Source organism: Mus pahari, chromosome 23 (genome assembly GCF_900095145.1).
Source record: "Mus pahari chromosome 23, PAHARI_EIJ_v1.1, whole genome shotgun sequence".
Classification (NCBI taxonomy): domain Eukaryota; kingdom Metazoa; phylum Chordata; class Mammalia; order Rodentia; family Muridae; genus Mus; species Mus pahari.
The window spans coordinates 9,741,496-9,759,377 of record NC_034612.1 but is presented as its reverse complement, the minus strand read 5'-3'; the positions used below and the strand labels follow the sequence as shown (position 1 = coordinate 9,759,377).

General features: G+C 48.7%; 1 protein-coding gene across 3 annotated transcripts in view; it reads right to left on the bottom strand.

Moving 5' to 3' along the window:
* Positions 1 to 225: 225 nt before the first annotated feature.
* Positions 226 to 17,882, bottom strand: part of Tbx5 (T-box transcription factor 5) — a 51,551-nt gene continuing 33,894 nt past the window's right edge. For all 3 annotated transcript variants that reach the window (XM_029533637.1, XM_021186828.2, XM_029533638.1), the window contains exons 8-9: positions 12,255 to 12,481; positions 226 to 818 (exon numbers count right to left, since the gene is read on the bottom strand). In XM_029533637.1, coding sequence (XP_029389497.1) covers positions 244 to 818; positions 12,255 to 12,481 — 802 coding nt within the window. In that variant the 3' untranslated portion in view covers positions 226 to 243. The remainder of the gene's footprint in view (positions 819 to 12,254; positions 12,482 to 17,882) is intronic.

Below are 17,882 nucleotides of genomic sequence, written 5' to 3'. Positions count from 1 at the left end.
CATCGAGTCACAATTTTGGAATGGTGGCTTCGGGACACTGATCTCATCAGTGGCTGTGGAGCTCCAGGTATGGAGGTTACAACGGGCGATCTAGAGCTTCGCATCTGTGGGGTTCTCATCACTACTGTCCCTCACTTCTCTCTCCTCTGCTCTTCTCTCTCTCTCTCTCTCTCTCTCTCTCTCTCTCTCTCTCTCTCTCTCCCTCCCTCCCTCCCCCACCCCCTCTCTGGCACAGGTCAGCCTTTAGCTATTCTCGCTCCACTCTGGCACCATGCCGACACCATGTACCGAGTGATACTGATGGGGGGACAGGGTCCTGGGCACGCCGTGAGTATAGAGGAACTCGGGGGGCTGGAGGCCGCCTGGAGACTGAAGGCCAGTCTGAGGCCCGCACTGCCTGACCACAGGCTGATGGGCCACTGAGGTCTGGTGCTGGAACATCCCTTCGCCGAGCTGGGGAGAACCATGGTTGGCCATGCCAGCCAGCCGAGGGACCAGGGGCCCCGAGGTGAAATGAGCAGAGAAGTGCTGGTAGGGAAGACGGTCCATGGGCTGCACGGTGGTGACTGTACAGCTGCTATAGGAGGGCATGCTGGGCCATGTGTTACAGCTGATGTCCTCCAAGCTAGGCACGGGCTCGCTGGGGGGAGCAGAGCTGGCATACATGCAGGCCTGCCGCTGGGCCGACTCTGTCCTGTACGAGGTACTCAGGCCCTGCTGCTGGGGGTAGCCGGAGCGATAGAAGGTGTCTTCCTCACTGGGGGATGTCTCCATGTATGGCTTCTTATAGGGGTGCTCGGTGCTAGAACATTCCTCATCTGCAAAGACAGGAAAGATATTAATCACCCCATACCACAGACAGGACCAGAAGATGGCCACTAGGCCTGAGACTAGAGGCTGTCAGCTCCAACCTCCATTCTGACGGAACAAGACAAAGCAAACAAACAAACAAACAAACAAACATGTCATGGGAACACCCTCGGGCTGTGAGTTTTAAGCCACAGTCTTGACCTTGGATTAATTTGGTTTCGCCATCTGTAAAATGTAACAAAGTCCTCTGCAGTGCTTCCATTGAAAAATTAAATGGGAAAATACATCCAATAATCAATTGATTCAGAGTTTGGTACCAAAAAAATGCTATAAAATACCTTATCATCATGACTGTCACCATCGTCACCATCATCATCCTCCCCAACACCACCACCACCACCATCACCAACACCATCACCAACACCAACACCATCCCCATCATCATCATCACCACCACCACCACCACCATCATCAGTATGTTCTCGTGTAGCTCAAGCTAGCTTCAATGTCTGTATGTAGCTGAGGAGGACCTTGAACATCTAACTTTCTGCTTCCCCTTTTCTTGAGCCAGGATTAAAAGCACTCATACTTGGTTTTATGTGGTTCTGGGAATTGAACCCAGGGCTTTTGGCTGTACTAGGCAAGCACTCTACTAAGTGACTACATTCCAGCCTTATTATTTAATGGTAGTGATTGGTAGTACATTACCTCATCCATCCATCTATCCTCCCAAACCTGGTGTTTAGGCAGCAATAAGAGAGATAACAGTAGGACCAGCAGGAACAGCAACACACACACACACACACACACACACACACACACCTAGTGCTGGTGATACATGGCTATGTTCTAACCATGTCCCACAAGGTGACCCAACAGTCCTCATAGCAACTGTTCCAAGTGGGTTAGTCCCATTTTATCCATGAGAGAAAAGGAACACAGAGGTTAAGAAGCTTCCCCGGGGGCTCCCACAGTGGCTGATAATGGCGGATCTGTGACGGGTGATCCAGCTGACTCACTATGAAGTGTCTGCTCATCAATGTCACAATACATGAAGCCAACATTAGATACCCATGCAGTGGGTGGGCAGATGAACGGTGGATGGATAAATGGGTTGGTGGGTGGAGGGATGGTAGCTATAGGTGGGTAGATAGATGACGGATGGGTGGATGAGTGGCTGGCTGGATAGATGGATGAATGGATGGTTGGTTGGATGGATGGATGGATAGATGGATGGATGAATGGATGGATGGTTAGATGGATGGATGGATACATGAATGAGTAGATAGATGGATAACTGCATGAATGAATGGATGGATGACAGATGGATAGGTGGCTGGATAATGGGTGGATGGGTGGGTGGGTGAGTGAATGCTGAATGGGTAGTTGGATGGTGGTTGGGTAATGAGTGGATAGAGAGGTGAGAGATGGATGAACAGTTGGATGTGTGGATGGATGGTTGTAGACTGGATAAATGACAGATGGGTGGGTGGGTGGATGGAATTTGGAGCAAATCCCCTTCACTAGCTGTTGAGTCAATACCGACCCCTGTGTCACTGTTTCCTGTGAATTGGATCCTGCCGCTCCTCTGTCCACTCGTTAGTCCTGATACAGAGAGAACTTCATCCCCAGAAGGGTCTCCCTCAGGCGCTCTGGGGCCATCGGCCCTCTTGGGAGCTAACCATTGCTCTGGGGAGGCCATTTCCTAGAAATTTCCTGGAATGGGATGTTTTGAAAAGTATACACACACAGTTTTCTACCACTCTAAGGGGGCTGGGGAACTGTGGGGAATTCACCCTCCCAAGTCATAGCCACAGATGCATGTTAGCAATGTGGACGTCATTCCACGATAAAATTAAATTAAGGAGAGAGTCGGGGAGTGGATTTGGTCAAAACACATCACATTCATGAATGTAAAGAAGGAAAAAAAGAAGAAGAAAGATTGGTGCTAGAGGCCCTCTGATAACCTTCAGAGCATCCTGCGTCGCTGAGACAACATGATACTTCATTCTCATGGAAGACCTGGTCTCTAACTGCCGTCACCAGCTGCTTCCTTTAGGGAGACCATACTTGGATATATCTGCCAAGGCGTCATCTCAGACACACCCATACCTCAGGATGTTTGACCTCCCCAGGGGTTGGAAGTCATTTTTTTTCTCATTTTCAGATCTCTTTCTAATCAACACATGTAGGAAAATTACATTCGCATCTGGGATACACTCTAGATTTGATCGTGTGTGTGTGTGTGTGTGTGTGTGTGTGTGTGTGTGTGTGTGTAAATGAGAAAGGGAGGGAAAGAAAGGTGAGGAGGAGCCAGAGGGTCTGTGTCAGGAACAGAAACACCCACCAGCCCAGCCCCCTTAGGGAGCCAGAACCACCACAGTTAGCAGGTACAGTGTGGTTGAGTTTAGCTTATCTGAACATTTGCTTGTATCTGTGTATTTTGATGCAAGGTCTCATTCTGTAGGCCAGATTGGCCTATAATTTGCCATCCTCCTGCCTCAGCCTCCCGAGTGCTTATCACTCCCTGGGTTTCTCACTTTGTAAATGGGGACAGGTGTCTCAGAGCGCAGGACGCCCGTCAACCCCCAGCAGGCTGCAGCTTTCCCAAGTAGATGGCATGTAGTCACTGTGGACAGTGAGTCCCTGGAAGATACGAAGAGCCGGTTGCTGGGAGGCACTCCCAGGGTGGAGACAACTTTCATCTCATGGCCTTCAGGGTCAGACACCAGGGGTGGCCTTTGGGAGTTGGAAGCTTTTGTCAATATGGGCTGGTTCTTTAACTTCTATCTTCTCTGTTTTAAATGAGACTGTAGTTCAGGCTCAGGGTGGGATGTGTCTTGTGGCTTGATGTGAAGGTGTAGGCCTGTGTGTATGCTGTGCGCTTGCCCGGGCTCAGTGAAAGGCCACTGTTTTGCTTTAGAAGATCTCAAAAGAAGGGAGGAGGAAAAGAGAAAGGGAGGAGGGGAGGGAAGAAGAGGAGGGAGAGAGATAGAGAAGGGAGGAGAGGGGGGAGAGGAGGAAGGAGGGAGAAAGGGAAGGAGGTAGAGAAGGAGGAGGAGGAGGAAGGAGGGAGGGAGAGAGGAAGGGAGGGGGAAGGAAGGAAGGAAGGAGAGAAGAAAGGAAAGAGGGAGGGCGAAGAGGAGGGGAGGAAAGGAGGGAGAGAGGGAAGGAGGTAAAGAAGGAGGGGAGGGAGGAAAAGAGGGAGGGAGGGAAGGAGGGAAAGGAAGAAAGGAGGGAGGGAAGAGGAACGAGAAGGGAAAAGGAAGAAGGGGGATGGGAGGAAACTATGGCTGTCTTTGAGGAGTATAAATAAAAAGGAAGTTGTTGGGCTGGGGAGATGGTTCAGTGGTTAAGAGCACCTTAAGAGCACTGCTCTTCTGAAGGTCCTGAGTTCAAATCCCAGCAACCCCATGGTGGCTCACAACCATCTGTAATGCGATCTGATGCCCTCTTCCTGTGTGTCTGAAGACAGCCACAGTGTACTTAAGTATAATAATAAATAAATCTTAAAAAAAAAAAAGAAAGAAAAAAAGAAAAAAAGAAAAAGTCCTCCAGGCTATCCCACCGGCGTTCCCTGCGTTCTGCCGAGCACCGGGCTGGGTGCTAGGTGCTTTGGATGGAGCTGTGAGCCAGGCAGATACCGGGGCCCCTAGCCCCACTCGATCCAACTGGAGCAGCACGTGAGGAAAGCGAAGCTAAGTATCAGGTCACTCAGAGGAAGCACTGGAACAAACGGCTTTGAGTGAGCATTGGCACACCGGTCACGCCTTTGGGCCGGTTAATAAAGCAAACCCTCGAATGGATAAATAAGTCTAGATCTGGCTCCTGCCCCACAGCGACACACGGGTAACCGTGACACCAGGGGGCAGTTCAGATGCCTCCCCGACACAGCATGGGTTGTGCCTGTCTAACAACCCGCACGTTTGTTTTTAGCTGGACGTTCTGCAACACATCTGGGAACCCTATGGGTTACCCCCAAACATTTAAACCGAAAATAAATAAATCAAAACACCACTGCCCAAGAAAACGGGCAGTCACTCCCGCAGGTGTCCTGTGTGCACAGTGCCAACCAGACAGATGTTTGAAGACATCCAGATGTTTTGCAGTGTTAATTTTGTTAATTTTAATATTTTTTCCGCCACCTTTCAGCTAGTTAGGGTTTCTGGATTCTTGACAGTGCCATCTTCAGCTTATGTCCATGTCTGCCACCTTGATTCCTTCCTTCCGATCTTCCTTCTGCTCACCAGACCTTATGCCCTTATACTACTGATGGACTCACAGCTTTGGACTTTTTGTTATTATTATTATTAACTAGGGCGTTCCCCTTTTCAACAACAGAAAATACAGCTGCAGGGTACCCTTGGCAGGAGAAAAAAAAAAGGGGGAATTTTTTCTTTTTTCTTTTTTTTTTAATTCTGATCCCTTCCAGATTCATTACAAGTTTAAATAGGGGGTGTAGGGCGAATAATATGAAAAAGGTCGGAACGCAGTTTGGGAAAATCGTAAAATTATGCATTCCAGTCTGTAATACCCAGAAAGATCTGGCCCAGAATGTGCAGGGAAACTCCAAAGCTGGCTTCCTGCTGAAGGCTAAACCTGAGGGCTCTCAGGTCCTTCCCAGGCTCCATCTCAGGATCTGAACTTCAGGTCAGGCACGATCAATGCACAGCGTGTAATCTCTGAGTTTATCTGAGGGGAAGATATGGTCTTAGTCTCTGAATAGTCATGGTGGGGTTTAGCTTCCCTGGTTGTGCGAAGAGCCATAACCAGACGCCAAGCGTTCCAGTGGGACTAGCCAGGGACCTGATGATTCTGCTTCAGAGAGTGTGTAGGGTGTGTGGGAAAACGTGGTGGGTGACACTTGCAACTCTGCTAAGTCTCTTGATTAACAGGGAAGTTCTTCCTGAGTCTGGCCCACCCAATCCCTGTAGGAAAACCTGCTCCTTTGGAATCTTCTAGAAGTATGTGTGTGTTGTCTGTTTATTTTTTTGTTTTTTGTTTTTAACTCTGGATAAAAATCATTCAGTGATGAGCTCAGAACACTGGCTTTGAGGCACACAGCATCATAGCTCCAATGCTTATGTTCCAAGTAGCCGTGGCTACAGGCCCAAACTGCTCCAAGCGCAGTCCCTAACTGCACATGGGGACAATCCCCAAACTCCTCCTTAGGCTTAATTAAGGAAATACCAAGTGTGCCTGCCATGCCCAGTGAGTCAGCTCAGCACTTGGAGTCTCTTTCTTCAAATCTTATCTCTCGGCATAACCCATGTCTACTCCCTCTCCCCAGTAGTTTTCTCTCTTGGTAGACTAGGCAGATGGCTCTCTGAAGGTCATCCAACACTCTGAGGTATTTGGGTGGATTCCAGAGCTGGAAGCTTCCCAGAACCACTTTTTAAGTCACTGATCCCATTGAGCAAATATGGTCCCAGTTCCCAAGTGGGTCACATCCCTTGCCGGCTGAGTTCACACGGGGAAATGTCGTGGTGTTTCTACAGACAAGAGACTTTGAAAGTCAGGGTATGGGGCTCTCTCTCAGCTAAGGGGTCTGCAGGGAGTCAGGAGATGGCTGTAATTCAGACCTACCAAGTGACAGAACAGCAAGGACAGGTGGCGCTGGGCTTTTTCTGCTGTTACTGTAACTCAACAGGCTCAACCAACATGGAGGGTTGTAGCACTTGACACAGATGGATAGATGGGTGGATGGACAGATGGATAAAAGGGTGGATGGATACATAAATGGATGGGCAGATAGATAAATGGAGAAGTGAGTGGATGGGTGAATGGATGGATAAATGGGTGAGTGGATGGATTGGTGGATGGATAGGATAGTTGGGTGAATCAAAGAATAAAGAGGTTGGTGGGTGGATAAATAGGTGGATGCATGTGTGGATGGATAGACAAATGGATGGATGGGTGAGTGGGTGGGTGGGTGGGTGAGTAGGTGAATGGATGGATGGATGGCTGGATGGAGGATGGATGGATGATGGATGGAGGATGGATTTATGGATGGTTGGGTGGTAGGTGCATGGACGGATGGATGGAAGGATGGATGGATGGATGGACAAATGGATGGATGGGTGAGTGTGTGGATGGAGGAACAAATAAATGGATGGATGCCTGGACAGATGGGTGGTTGGATAGAGAGATGAATGAATGATAGATTTTGAACATACACGCTCCAAACTCTCAGAACTCAGGTTAAAGTGGAGACACTGGAATGGCATCATGGGGAGTTAAAATGAAAACATCCTGGCTCAGACCCCATGACCACCAAGAGTTTATCCACTGCTCTCAGACTTGCTTCCCCCGTGAGAATGCATGTTTCATAAGAGCAGGTCTCTCTCCTGCTTGCATTCTCCTTACAGGGCCCGGGGTATAAGTACTCTTGGTGTTCGATGACGTCACACGGCTCTGTCAGTCATCACTCTAACCATAGAATCTGACACTAGTTTGTAGTACACACTCTTAGTCCCCTGAGGGGTGAGGAGTGGGCATTCTCCGACTCAAGCTTCCCTGAATAATTCAATTAAGGGAAGACCCTGAGGTTGCTTTTAAAAACACACACAGCGTCAGGTCAGGTCAGTAAAGGTACCGCTGACAAGCCAGGCAACCTGAGTTCTATCCCTGAGACCTTCACAGCGGAAGGCTTGGGTCTTCTCCTGCCAGTTGTCCCTTGAACTCTGCGGGCTTAGCTTTACCATGACGTGCACATGCGCGTGGGCACACACACGCACACACACGCACACGCACACACTACATATAAAGTACTAGAAAGAAACCTCACAGCCTGGGGAGAAAAGCTCACTGTGGAACCATTTCCAGTACCCTCCCTCTCCCCCTCCCCCCTCTCCCTCCCCCTCTCTATCGCTGACTTCCCTTTGATAGCCAGTGCTGTGATGTCTTTGCTACATCTTTATTTGGGTCAGTTTGTTTGCTAATGAAAGGATGGTGAGAGAGTCAGGGTAGTCGGATAGACAAGGGCTCCCTCCCCGTCCTCAGATCCTGGGTTTGATTGAGTGGCATTGATAAAAAAAAAGACCCGCCCAGCTTTTCTGACTCCATCCAGAGGGAGAGATAGGCTGGAGACAGCTTGGTCCAAAGAGGAGGGGAGACCATTGGCCTGCTGGGCCCTTTGACATTGCATGGGGCCTGGCTCCTGGGCCGGCTGGAAGGCAGACAGACAATGAGAGGAAGTTAGATAGCAGGGCCAGGCTGGGGCCAGTGGGGGAAAACCACCCACAGAGTTATCACTCCTAGCGAGTCCCAAACTGGAAGGAAGCCTCCTGATTTGTTATCTCCTCACACCGTGGGGACTGATGATGAATTGCCTTGTGACCCCATTGGCTTCTCTGTCATCCAAGCTCCCTTTGGGGGGGTAGAAGTGGAGAAGATGGTGAGGAAGGCAGAGGTTTCTGGGAAGAGGAGAGGTTTTCTTCAGAGCGCGTGCGCGTGCACACACACACACACAACATACACACGCCCCAAGTCCACTGACTTCACTGAAGATCTCAAGCCAGGCCACTCAGTTGCTAAGGGACTTTGGGGAAAATACCTCCATCTGTCTGAGTTCTAGCATCCAGTCTGAGGGGCTGGGGGGGGGGAACCTTTTTTTCCCACATTCTTTTCTTCAACGAGTCCCCAAATCCTGGTTCCTCTCACTTCTGCAGCTCTGAGCCACCGTGGCAGGCCTTACAACTTAGGTCGCCCTTTCCCTCTCAACAGGTGTCTGGTGTCATTTCTGTCCCCTCCTATCACAGCAAAGTGGCGCTGCTAAACACAACTGCTAGCCATGACGCTTGCAGGCTGCTGACCCCCGATGGTCTCCCATCACTGTTCAGATAACACTGGAGGCTCTAATGGAAATGGCTTAGGGGGCGTCCAGCGGGCCCCGCCTTTCTCTCCAGTCTTCTCTCTCCACCCTTTGCCCTCTGATCTGGGCACCCACATGCTAACCATTTCCCAGAAAGGGTACATTCCCACCTGTCTCTTATCCTTCTCCTAGCTGCCTCCCACTTTCCGTGACTCCAACCCAGTCTGTTCTTACAATTTGATACTCATTAGCAATTTGCAGCTGTGTGTGTGTGTGTGTGTGTGTGTGTGTGTGTGTTTGCCTGTGTCTTGTCCATGGAGGACAGCCTGAGCTGTCACTCCTCAGGTACCATCCGTCTTGGTTTGTAAGACAGGGTCCCTCATGAACCTGGAACTTACTAACTAGGCAAGGCTACCTGACCAGGGAACCCCATCAGCTCTCCAGCCCTGGGCTTTTAAGTGGGTGCTCATGCACCTGGCTCCTTTTACACATGGGTTCTGGGGGACTCAAGCTTGTAAGGAGAGCATTTGCTGACTGAGCAAATGCTCAGTCCAGACCCTATTCCAGTTTTAACTAAACAATTCTATCATCACTTACACAATGCTCAACCTGCTTGAGATGGTGGGCTGCTCGGGACAGCAGGTCCTCTGTAAAGGATAGGGAGGTGATCACAGATATTTTGGGGCTGCTCAGCCATACCCAGTAGCAGACCAGTTACTCCCCATGTCGTCTCACCTCTCCTCCTCATCAATGCAATAGCTAGGGCTTACACTTATCCTTGACCTGCATCAGAAGTACTCAAGACCCAGAAAGGTGAGGCAGTTTCCCGGGGTCACCCGACTGCAAGCCACCAGGGGTCACAGGCAAGGCCCACCCTTTCTCCAGCCCTGCTGTGCTGGTGCTAAATTCACCTAGGAGTCTGAAGGTCAGGTAACCAAGGAGGCTTGCCTCGATTGGCATTTGTGGTCTTCCCACTACATCTGTACAGAGGGTGTGGCTGCGGACAGCGCTGTGACTACTGACCCTAAACAGGTTTGGTTCTTTTCATATCTCTCTCTGTCTCTGTCTCTGTTCCTGTCTCTCTGTCTCTGTCTCTGTCTCTCTCTGTCTCTCTCTCTCTCTCTCTCTCTCTCTCTCTCTCTCTGTCTCTGGCATTAATTTAATCGACAAAGCTCCCTAATGCAAACCTGCTGAGCTCTTTATGACCGTGTAGGACCCATCCCTGCCGCGATCCCCCACAGGAGATGACATATTGAGTGTAGTGACGGTGTCACAGACAAGAAAGCGTGGCCGTGAGCAACGTGGGGTACAGAGCACGCAGACGGAGCTTTTACCTACTAGTCCCACCTTTGCGAACCACCGGCCGAACGGTCACGGTGTTGTGTCCCTGCAACCTCAGTCCTTGGGAAGCTGAGGCAGACGACTGGAATTCAAAACCAGCCTGGGCTATGCAGGGAGTCGGAGGCCAGCCTGAGCTACACGACACGTTTCAGACCAGCCTGGGCTACGTAGAAAGTCTGATGTTCGGCTGAGATTAATGGTAAGACGATCTCTTAGAAGGAAAAGCTCACGAGCCCTTTGCTGCTGTGTCTCAGTTTAACACCTGTCAGAATGCCTACACTGGGAGACGACTTACTCAAAGACCAAGCCAAGTGAGGACCCTTTTAGCTGCCACACTAGGAAGGATATCCAAACAGGAACGCCTCCTTGGATACTCTTTTCCCTCTCTGAGAGTTGAGGGAACCGACAAGCTTGCCGCATCTGGTATCCAGCCCACCCCAGGGCGGATGTGGGGGGGAGCCGGGCTGGGGGCTTGTTGGGGTGACATTGTTCAGGCCTTGGAGATCCAAGGAGTTTGAATGGGTTTGGGTCCATCTGGAAGTCAGACATCATCCCCAGGCAAGGACCAATGCCAGCGTGTCTCTCCTTCCAAACACAAGGATGGGGCATTCGTGTCAGTCAGTCAGACCTGACTTCCTTCCTCTGGGAAGCCCGGTTCCTGAGATTTCTACTACAACAGCTTTGCTGGTGTCGCCTGCTGGTGAAGAGCTTAACCAAAAGTCCCGAATCAGGTCACTGGACTTCTGAAGGTGCAGAACTGGTGCATGTGGAGTGAGGGGCAACAGGCCAGACTTTGACTTAGGTGTTTGAGAATAACACAGTGGCCACTGACTGAGCCCACCCCGGACGAGCACACAGCATACGCATGGGCCTGCACCATCACATCAAGCCACAAGACACATCCCACTCTGAGCTTGAACTACAGCCTCATTTAAAACAGAGAAGGCAGAGGTTAAATAGCCTATATTCAGAAAGAAAGCTCCCGACTCGCAAAGGTGAGCTGCACCCCTGCTGTCTGACCCTGAAGGTCATGGAGTGAAAGCTGTCTCCACCCTGGGAGTGCCTCACAACAACCATCTCTTCGTAGCTTCCAGAGACTCAGTGTTCACAGTGACTACATGCCATCTATTTGGGAAAGCTGCAGCCTGCTGGGGGTTGACAGGCATCGTGTGCTCTGAGACACCTGTCCCCATTTACAAAGTGAGAAACCCAGGGAGGATAAGCACCCGGGAGGCTGAGGCAGGAGGATTGCAAAGGGAGGCTGACTGAGCTACAGAAAGATCTTCTGTCAAAACACACAGACACAAACAAATGTTCAGATAAGCTAAACTCAACCACACTGTACCTGCTAACTGTGGTGGTTCTGGCTCCCAAAAGGGGCTGGCAGACATTTCTTTTCCTGACACAGACCCTTTGGCTCAGCCAGCTTAGGGAAAAATCATTGATTTCTCGTTTGATAAAGGAGTGTGTGCTGTATGTATGGTGTGTGTGTGTTATGCATGTGTAATGTGTGTGATGTGTGTCTCTCTGTGTATGTATGTATATATATATATATATATATATATATATATATGTATCATATATATACATGCGTGTGTCTATGTATGTGTGTGTTATACATGTGTAATGTGTGTGACGTTTGTGTCACTGTGTATATGTATATGTATGTGTGTTATTCATGTGTGATATGTGTGATGTGTGTCTCTGCATGTATGCATATGTATGTGTATTTATGTGTGCATTTATGTGTGAATGAATGTATGTGTGTATGTGTGTATATATATTTGTGTATATGTGTGTGTTATGTATGTGTATATGTATATGTGTGTTATGTATGTGTGTACATATGTGTATATGTGTGTTATATATGTGCATACATGTATGTATACATATGTGTGTAAAGTATGTGTTATATGTATGCATATATGCATGTATGTGTGCATATATGTGTACATGTATGTGTATATGTATATGTTTGTGTATATGTATGTGTATATGTATGTCTGTAAATGTATATATATATGAATATGTTTGTGTATAGGTATGTTTGTATGTGTGCATGTATGTGTGCATGTATATATGTATGCATGTCTGCATATTATGTATGTAATATATGTGTACATATACTACATACATGCATGCTTTATAAATGAATAAAGTTAATTTAAATGAATAAATAAGTAAATAGCAAACAGATGTCGCTGTGTGCTCCCCCATGGTGGCGAGCACCCCTCCCCCACCATGGCAACAAGAAGTAAGGTCAGAGCCCCAGCAGGCCTGCCACACTCACCTTTCCTCTTGGTACAGTGGTAAATTTGGCTGTGCTCTTGAGCCAGTGGGTATGGGTTAGGCGGGGGCAGAAGGTCCTGGGATGGGCCAGAGACACCATTCTCACACTGGTACTGGGACCCTAAATTGGATGAGGTGGAGAGAGCTCGGGTCTCGCTGCTGAAGGGGCTGTGGTTGGAGGCGACTTTGTGCCTCACGGTGCTCCTGGGGACCACAGGATACTCTTTACTGAAAGGAAGAAGACAAAGAGAAAAATACGTTCACTGGTGCTCTGACAGAACTTTACCTCCTTGCTGAGCCTCGTGTCAACGAGTCCAACAGAAAAGTCAACAAAATAAGAAACTAGAGAGTCTTTGATGATCCAGAGGCCAGTGACCCCTGGCATCCCATGCCATGACTGCATGTCCAACACTCACTTCTTACGTCTTGTACATCAGGCGAGTAGGTCTGAAAACAGATTTATTACAGTCAGAAAAGCAAGGGCACCTCAGAATCCACCACTGCTACATGGGAAATTATTTCCCCTCATCTGCAATGTCTTTGAACTATCTAAGTCAAAAGCCCATGTACTGCCTAGATACTTAGACTTAACCTCTGAACACTTCTTTTTTTAAGGCTGTGGTCAGGCGCAGCCTTAGGTCATTCTAATCCAGACACATCCCTGATTGTAACCTCTACTTCCTTGTAAGCCGATGTCTTTGCCACATTGACATACCTAACTAGTCTGTGACTTGGTTTCTCCCTTCTGTGAGTTGAGGGAAATAAACATCTCTAGTTCATGGGCAGGCAAGATGGCTTAGTGGGTAAAGGTGCTTGCTGCACAAACCTAGAGACCTGAGTTCAATCCCTGGAACCCACATAAAGGTGAAAGGAGAGAACTGACTCCACAAAGTCGTGCTGCCCTGACCTCCATGTGCACGCTATGGTACGAGCATACTCCCACATACATATCACATTCACCACGCACAGTCACACATACATGTATCATCATCATCATCATCATCATCATCATCATCACAAGAACAACAATAGGAATCCTTGGGGGTTGGAGAGATGGTTCAGGAGTTAAGTTTGGTTCCCAGCACCCATATCACAGCCAATGATAACTCCAGCTCCCGGGTAGCCGACACCGTCTTGTGGAGTTTGTAAGTATCTATATTCATGTGCACACAATCCCCTCCCCGACACATACACATAATTAAAAATAAAATTCAAAAATTAGATCATTTTCAAGAGACTATAATGTTGAGCGAGTGAATGAGGAGATTGGCGGGAGCCTGCCATCGATGCTGCTGCTGCTGCTGCTGCTGCTGCTGCTGTGATTGTGTTAAGTAGGGAGAAGACAGGGAAAGGGGGTGGGGTGGAGGAAGGGAGGGTAAAGAAGATGGAAGCCATGGACGCAAATGCATTGCTCACATAGCCCGCTGAGCCTCCATCCTGCGGGATTCTCAGAATCTGGTCCCTCCGATGATGTAGCTGAGAATGTAACCATTCAGTAGAGTGTTCTAGTGTGTGTGGTGGCCGGCATTTGATCCCCAGCACCAGATAAGCCTGGCATGGTAGATCACACATCTAATCCCAACACTTGGGAGGCAGAGGCAGGAGGCACAGGAGCCCAAAATAATAATAACAATGACAATAATTTGATAACCATTTCAACACTATTAGTCTCCTGTCTAGAGTACGTGCTTCATGAATTTTAATCACAGTATTCTGAGAAATGTATAGGTTTCAATGCCCAGCCAGAGACCCCTGGTACTCGACAGGCTAGGGACATATTCTGACCCAAGGCACGTTCGGATCAGGAAACTCCAAATGTCAGAGTTTGTTTATGTATTATTTATTTGTTTAGTCATAACCTGGAATCAAATACCTTTTTGGACATTTTTATGGTGATTTTTTGATTCGAATCGTTTTCATCTCACTCTGAGCGGTCACATGCATTGTGATCAGGATGCTTGAGGTACTAACTCGGCTCCTCTCCCGCAACTAAAATAGATGTTTACTTGTGGAAATTGAAGTGTGCAACTGAGAGTGGAGGTGTAGCTCAGAGGTAGAGCACTCACCTAGCGTGCATGAGGCTCTCGGTTCAGTTTCCAGCACAGAGAAAGAGGGGGGAGGGGAGAGGGAGGGGGAGAGAGGATGGATGGATAGAGATAGATAGATAGATAGATAAATGATAGATAGATGATAGAAGATAGATAGATAGATACATACATACATACATACATACATAGGTACATGGATAGATACATAGATACATAGATAGATACATACATTCATAGATACGTAGATAGATACATAGATAGGTACATGGATAGATACATAGATGATAGATGGATAGATAAATAGATAGGTATGGATGTGGTTCATTAGCAGAGTACTTGCCTGGCAAGCTTAAGATCTGGGTTGGATTCCTGGTGCCCCAATTTGTTAGCTAGTAACAGGCTAGGGGTGTCACTCTGTAGTAGAGTATTCCCGCTGGGACATCCAAGGCCCTGAGTTTTAATACCTGAATGCCAACAAATAGAAATAAAATACAAAGTGTGCGAGGACACAAGTCCCATATGCACAGCCACCAGCAAGAGCCCATGGCACCCTTCCCATGATGCTGTAATGAGCTTATGGTTGCTGTTCCCATTGTACAGAGTAGGAAACTGAATCGCAGAGATTAGTCAACTTGCCCAAAGATCCAGAACTGGTCAAGATGCAACCAGAAAGAATTCAAGCCCACCTATTATGTCAACACTCCTTCCGATGTCTAAAGCAGAGGCCTGGAATGAAAACCCTTTTCTATACACCAGGGATATATACCCTCCTCTACTCTCTGCCTCTGCCTATGTTATGAGGAAACATATCACAGTGACCAGGCAAGGGACAAGCAGGAGCTGCCAAGTTTCCGTGACACTCACACCCACCACTCATGACACCCAAGAGTCTCTCAGCTACGCCTCCCCTGGGGGCCTATGCCATCTTGGATCCTGGCTGGGATGTGAGCCACACAGCCACCAGTCAGCCAGGAGGCTAAGTGAAATGGCATTAGCTTAAGAGCGCTGGCTTTGTGGTTCAAACCATGTAATGGAAAAACCAAGAAGAATAAAAGAAAAAAAAAGCACAATAATAAAATGGTACCAAAGCCATCAGACCTCACCGGCAACTCAGCCTGAGTCTGTTGAGGTCAAATGCTGGCCCGTCAGCACTCCCGGAGGAAGGGAGAAATCGTTGGGGTTTCATATGTTTAATGGAGATGGTTATTTTTTTTAATTAAAGAAAATAAGCCTCCAAAAATATTGGCTGAGGGAATTTACAAGGGAGCGGACCAGCGTGCTCCGTGGAATTCTCCCATCCAGCCTTGCCAAACTGCAGAATTACTCACCCCAAGAAAGGCCAAACCCTGTTTTATAAACACTTCCAGAAGTGGAAAAGTGATATTAATCCCCCAATAACCACATGTCCCTCACAGCTTGTTTCTCTCTAAGGAGCTTCAGACATCATCCCCTGCATGTATCAAGAACATCTCGTTTAGTGCCCGAGATGCTGTGTCCTGAGGCCATCTGACAGGTGTCAGGCTGTGGGCGAGGGAAGGCGGCCTGCCTCCTCCATCCAGTGAGGAGAGAGAGAGAGAGAGAGAGAGAGAGAGAGAGAGAGAGAGAGAGAGAGAGAGAGATCGGAAGGGCACCACAGCAGGGTGGTCCCCACAGAGCTCCTCGTGGACCAATCAAAGGATAGATTGATCAGTCAGAGAGACTGTTAGCGCCTGTCTGGCGGCATCACCATGATGCCTTGGATGGGGAGGTAGGTTGTTTTCACCTGCAGCTTAAAAATGTCCACAAAGAAACCAAAGCATTGCAGAACCATAGTGACGGTTGAAAGGTGTGTGTGAGGGCGCACACGTGTGCATGCAGGTTTTCACCTTAATTACCACCACCACCATCACTATAATAATCACCACCAGCACCATCATCAGCATCGCAACCGTCGGCATCAACCGTCAGCACCAGCACCTTCATCATCCACCACCATCACCACCTTCAGCAGCAGCACTCCCATCTCCACCATCATCACCTCCACGGTCCGTGTTCCAGCCACCGTACTGACTGCCTTCAATGTCTGCCCTCTCTTGAGCCCAGATCGTCCCTCGTTTCACGCGAGTATTTAAGAATTACCATACAGATAAGAAAACTCACACGTATGGAGGGGCTGGGCTGAAAAGACAGAATTGGGGATTGATTGGCTACAAGAGGGCAGGGGCAGGGGGCACTGGACAAGACTGCACTGCTCACGATGGTCTGCTGCTTTTACCGTCAATCCGTCCATCCATCCATCCATCCATCCGTCATTTCTAGCCCCCACCCCACCAAGCAGCCTGATCCGAGGCACCAAGCTCTCCCTGGCTCTCCCTGGGTGCCATAACCCACAAACCAGACCCCTCCCTGACTCAGGCTCCCTGACATTCTGTTCCCTGTGAGCGAGCAAGCGCGGGAGTGTACTGAATGACGCCATTGTCCACGGGTCTGGGTTGTAAAACGTTACAAGGGAATATTGAAACTGAGGGCCAAACTGCACCATTGGTCGCCGCCTGCCAACTAATGAACCTTCCCTCTACACTGCAGCGGGCTGAATCGGCCTTTTCACAAAAGCAGGTGGCAGGGAGCTGGTGTTGGTGGAGACGCTTTTGTTCAGTTTTGTTTTCTCCCGGTAGATGCTTTACCCAATTTCTGGCAGCATTTTTAAAACAACCAAAGGTGGGGTGAGAGCTGTTAAAGTCCCGATTCTTGTGCGGTAAATCCCTCTTTCATTGGCTCTGCATTTTCCTCCGAGACCCAAATTAAAATGGACCCGGCAAATTCAGTCCCCCAGGGAACTTTCCTGGTATGTTCAACCTTCTAATCCACAGGGGGAAGTTATTTTGATCTGACATGTGTGGTCACCACGAGAACCAGGAGGGCACACCCGGGGTGACACGACACTCAGTGCAGCTAACAAATCCATTTGGTTCTCATTTCTCATGATAGAAGGGCAGGAAATCATCTCACTGTGGAAAATAGTCACAAATAGTTTACATAAATTCCCCACTGGGGCTGTGTGGTTGAGAGGGAGGGGCCAAGACTCTCTGAAGGACTTCCCTCTCTGCTAATAGCCCTTGCTTGGCAGCTCTGGGGCCGTGGGGTTATACATCTCTAGGAAGAGTAGCAGCAACCGGTTTCTGGTTCTGATGCTAGCCTGGTTGAGTGGCTGCTCTGTAATCAAGCACCCAGCCACAGACATGGTGGGTAGCTTGCTGGTTTCTCTTTCCTCTTCTGTAGAATGGGATCATAATGGCAGCGGCCTTTCTGAGATGGTAGGTAGATGGGCAGACTTATCACGCGTGGGGACACAGAGCTCAGTAAAGGAGAAGAGAGGAGGAAGGAAGCCCAGGCTGTCCTCAAACTCAATATATAGCCAAGGATAACCCTCAACATTTGTTTTAGTTTTAGTTTGGTGTTACGCATGACTGTATGTCTGTGTACCGTGTGTGTGTGTGTGTGTGTGTGTGTGTGTGTGTGTGTGTGTGATCTCTATGGGAGGCCAGAAAAGAATAAAAGAGTATGTCTGTGTACCGTGTGTGTGTGTGTGTGTGTGTGTGAGA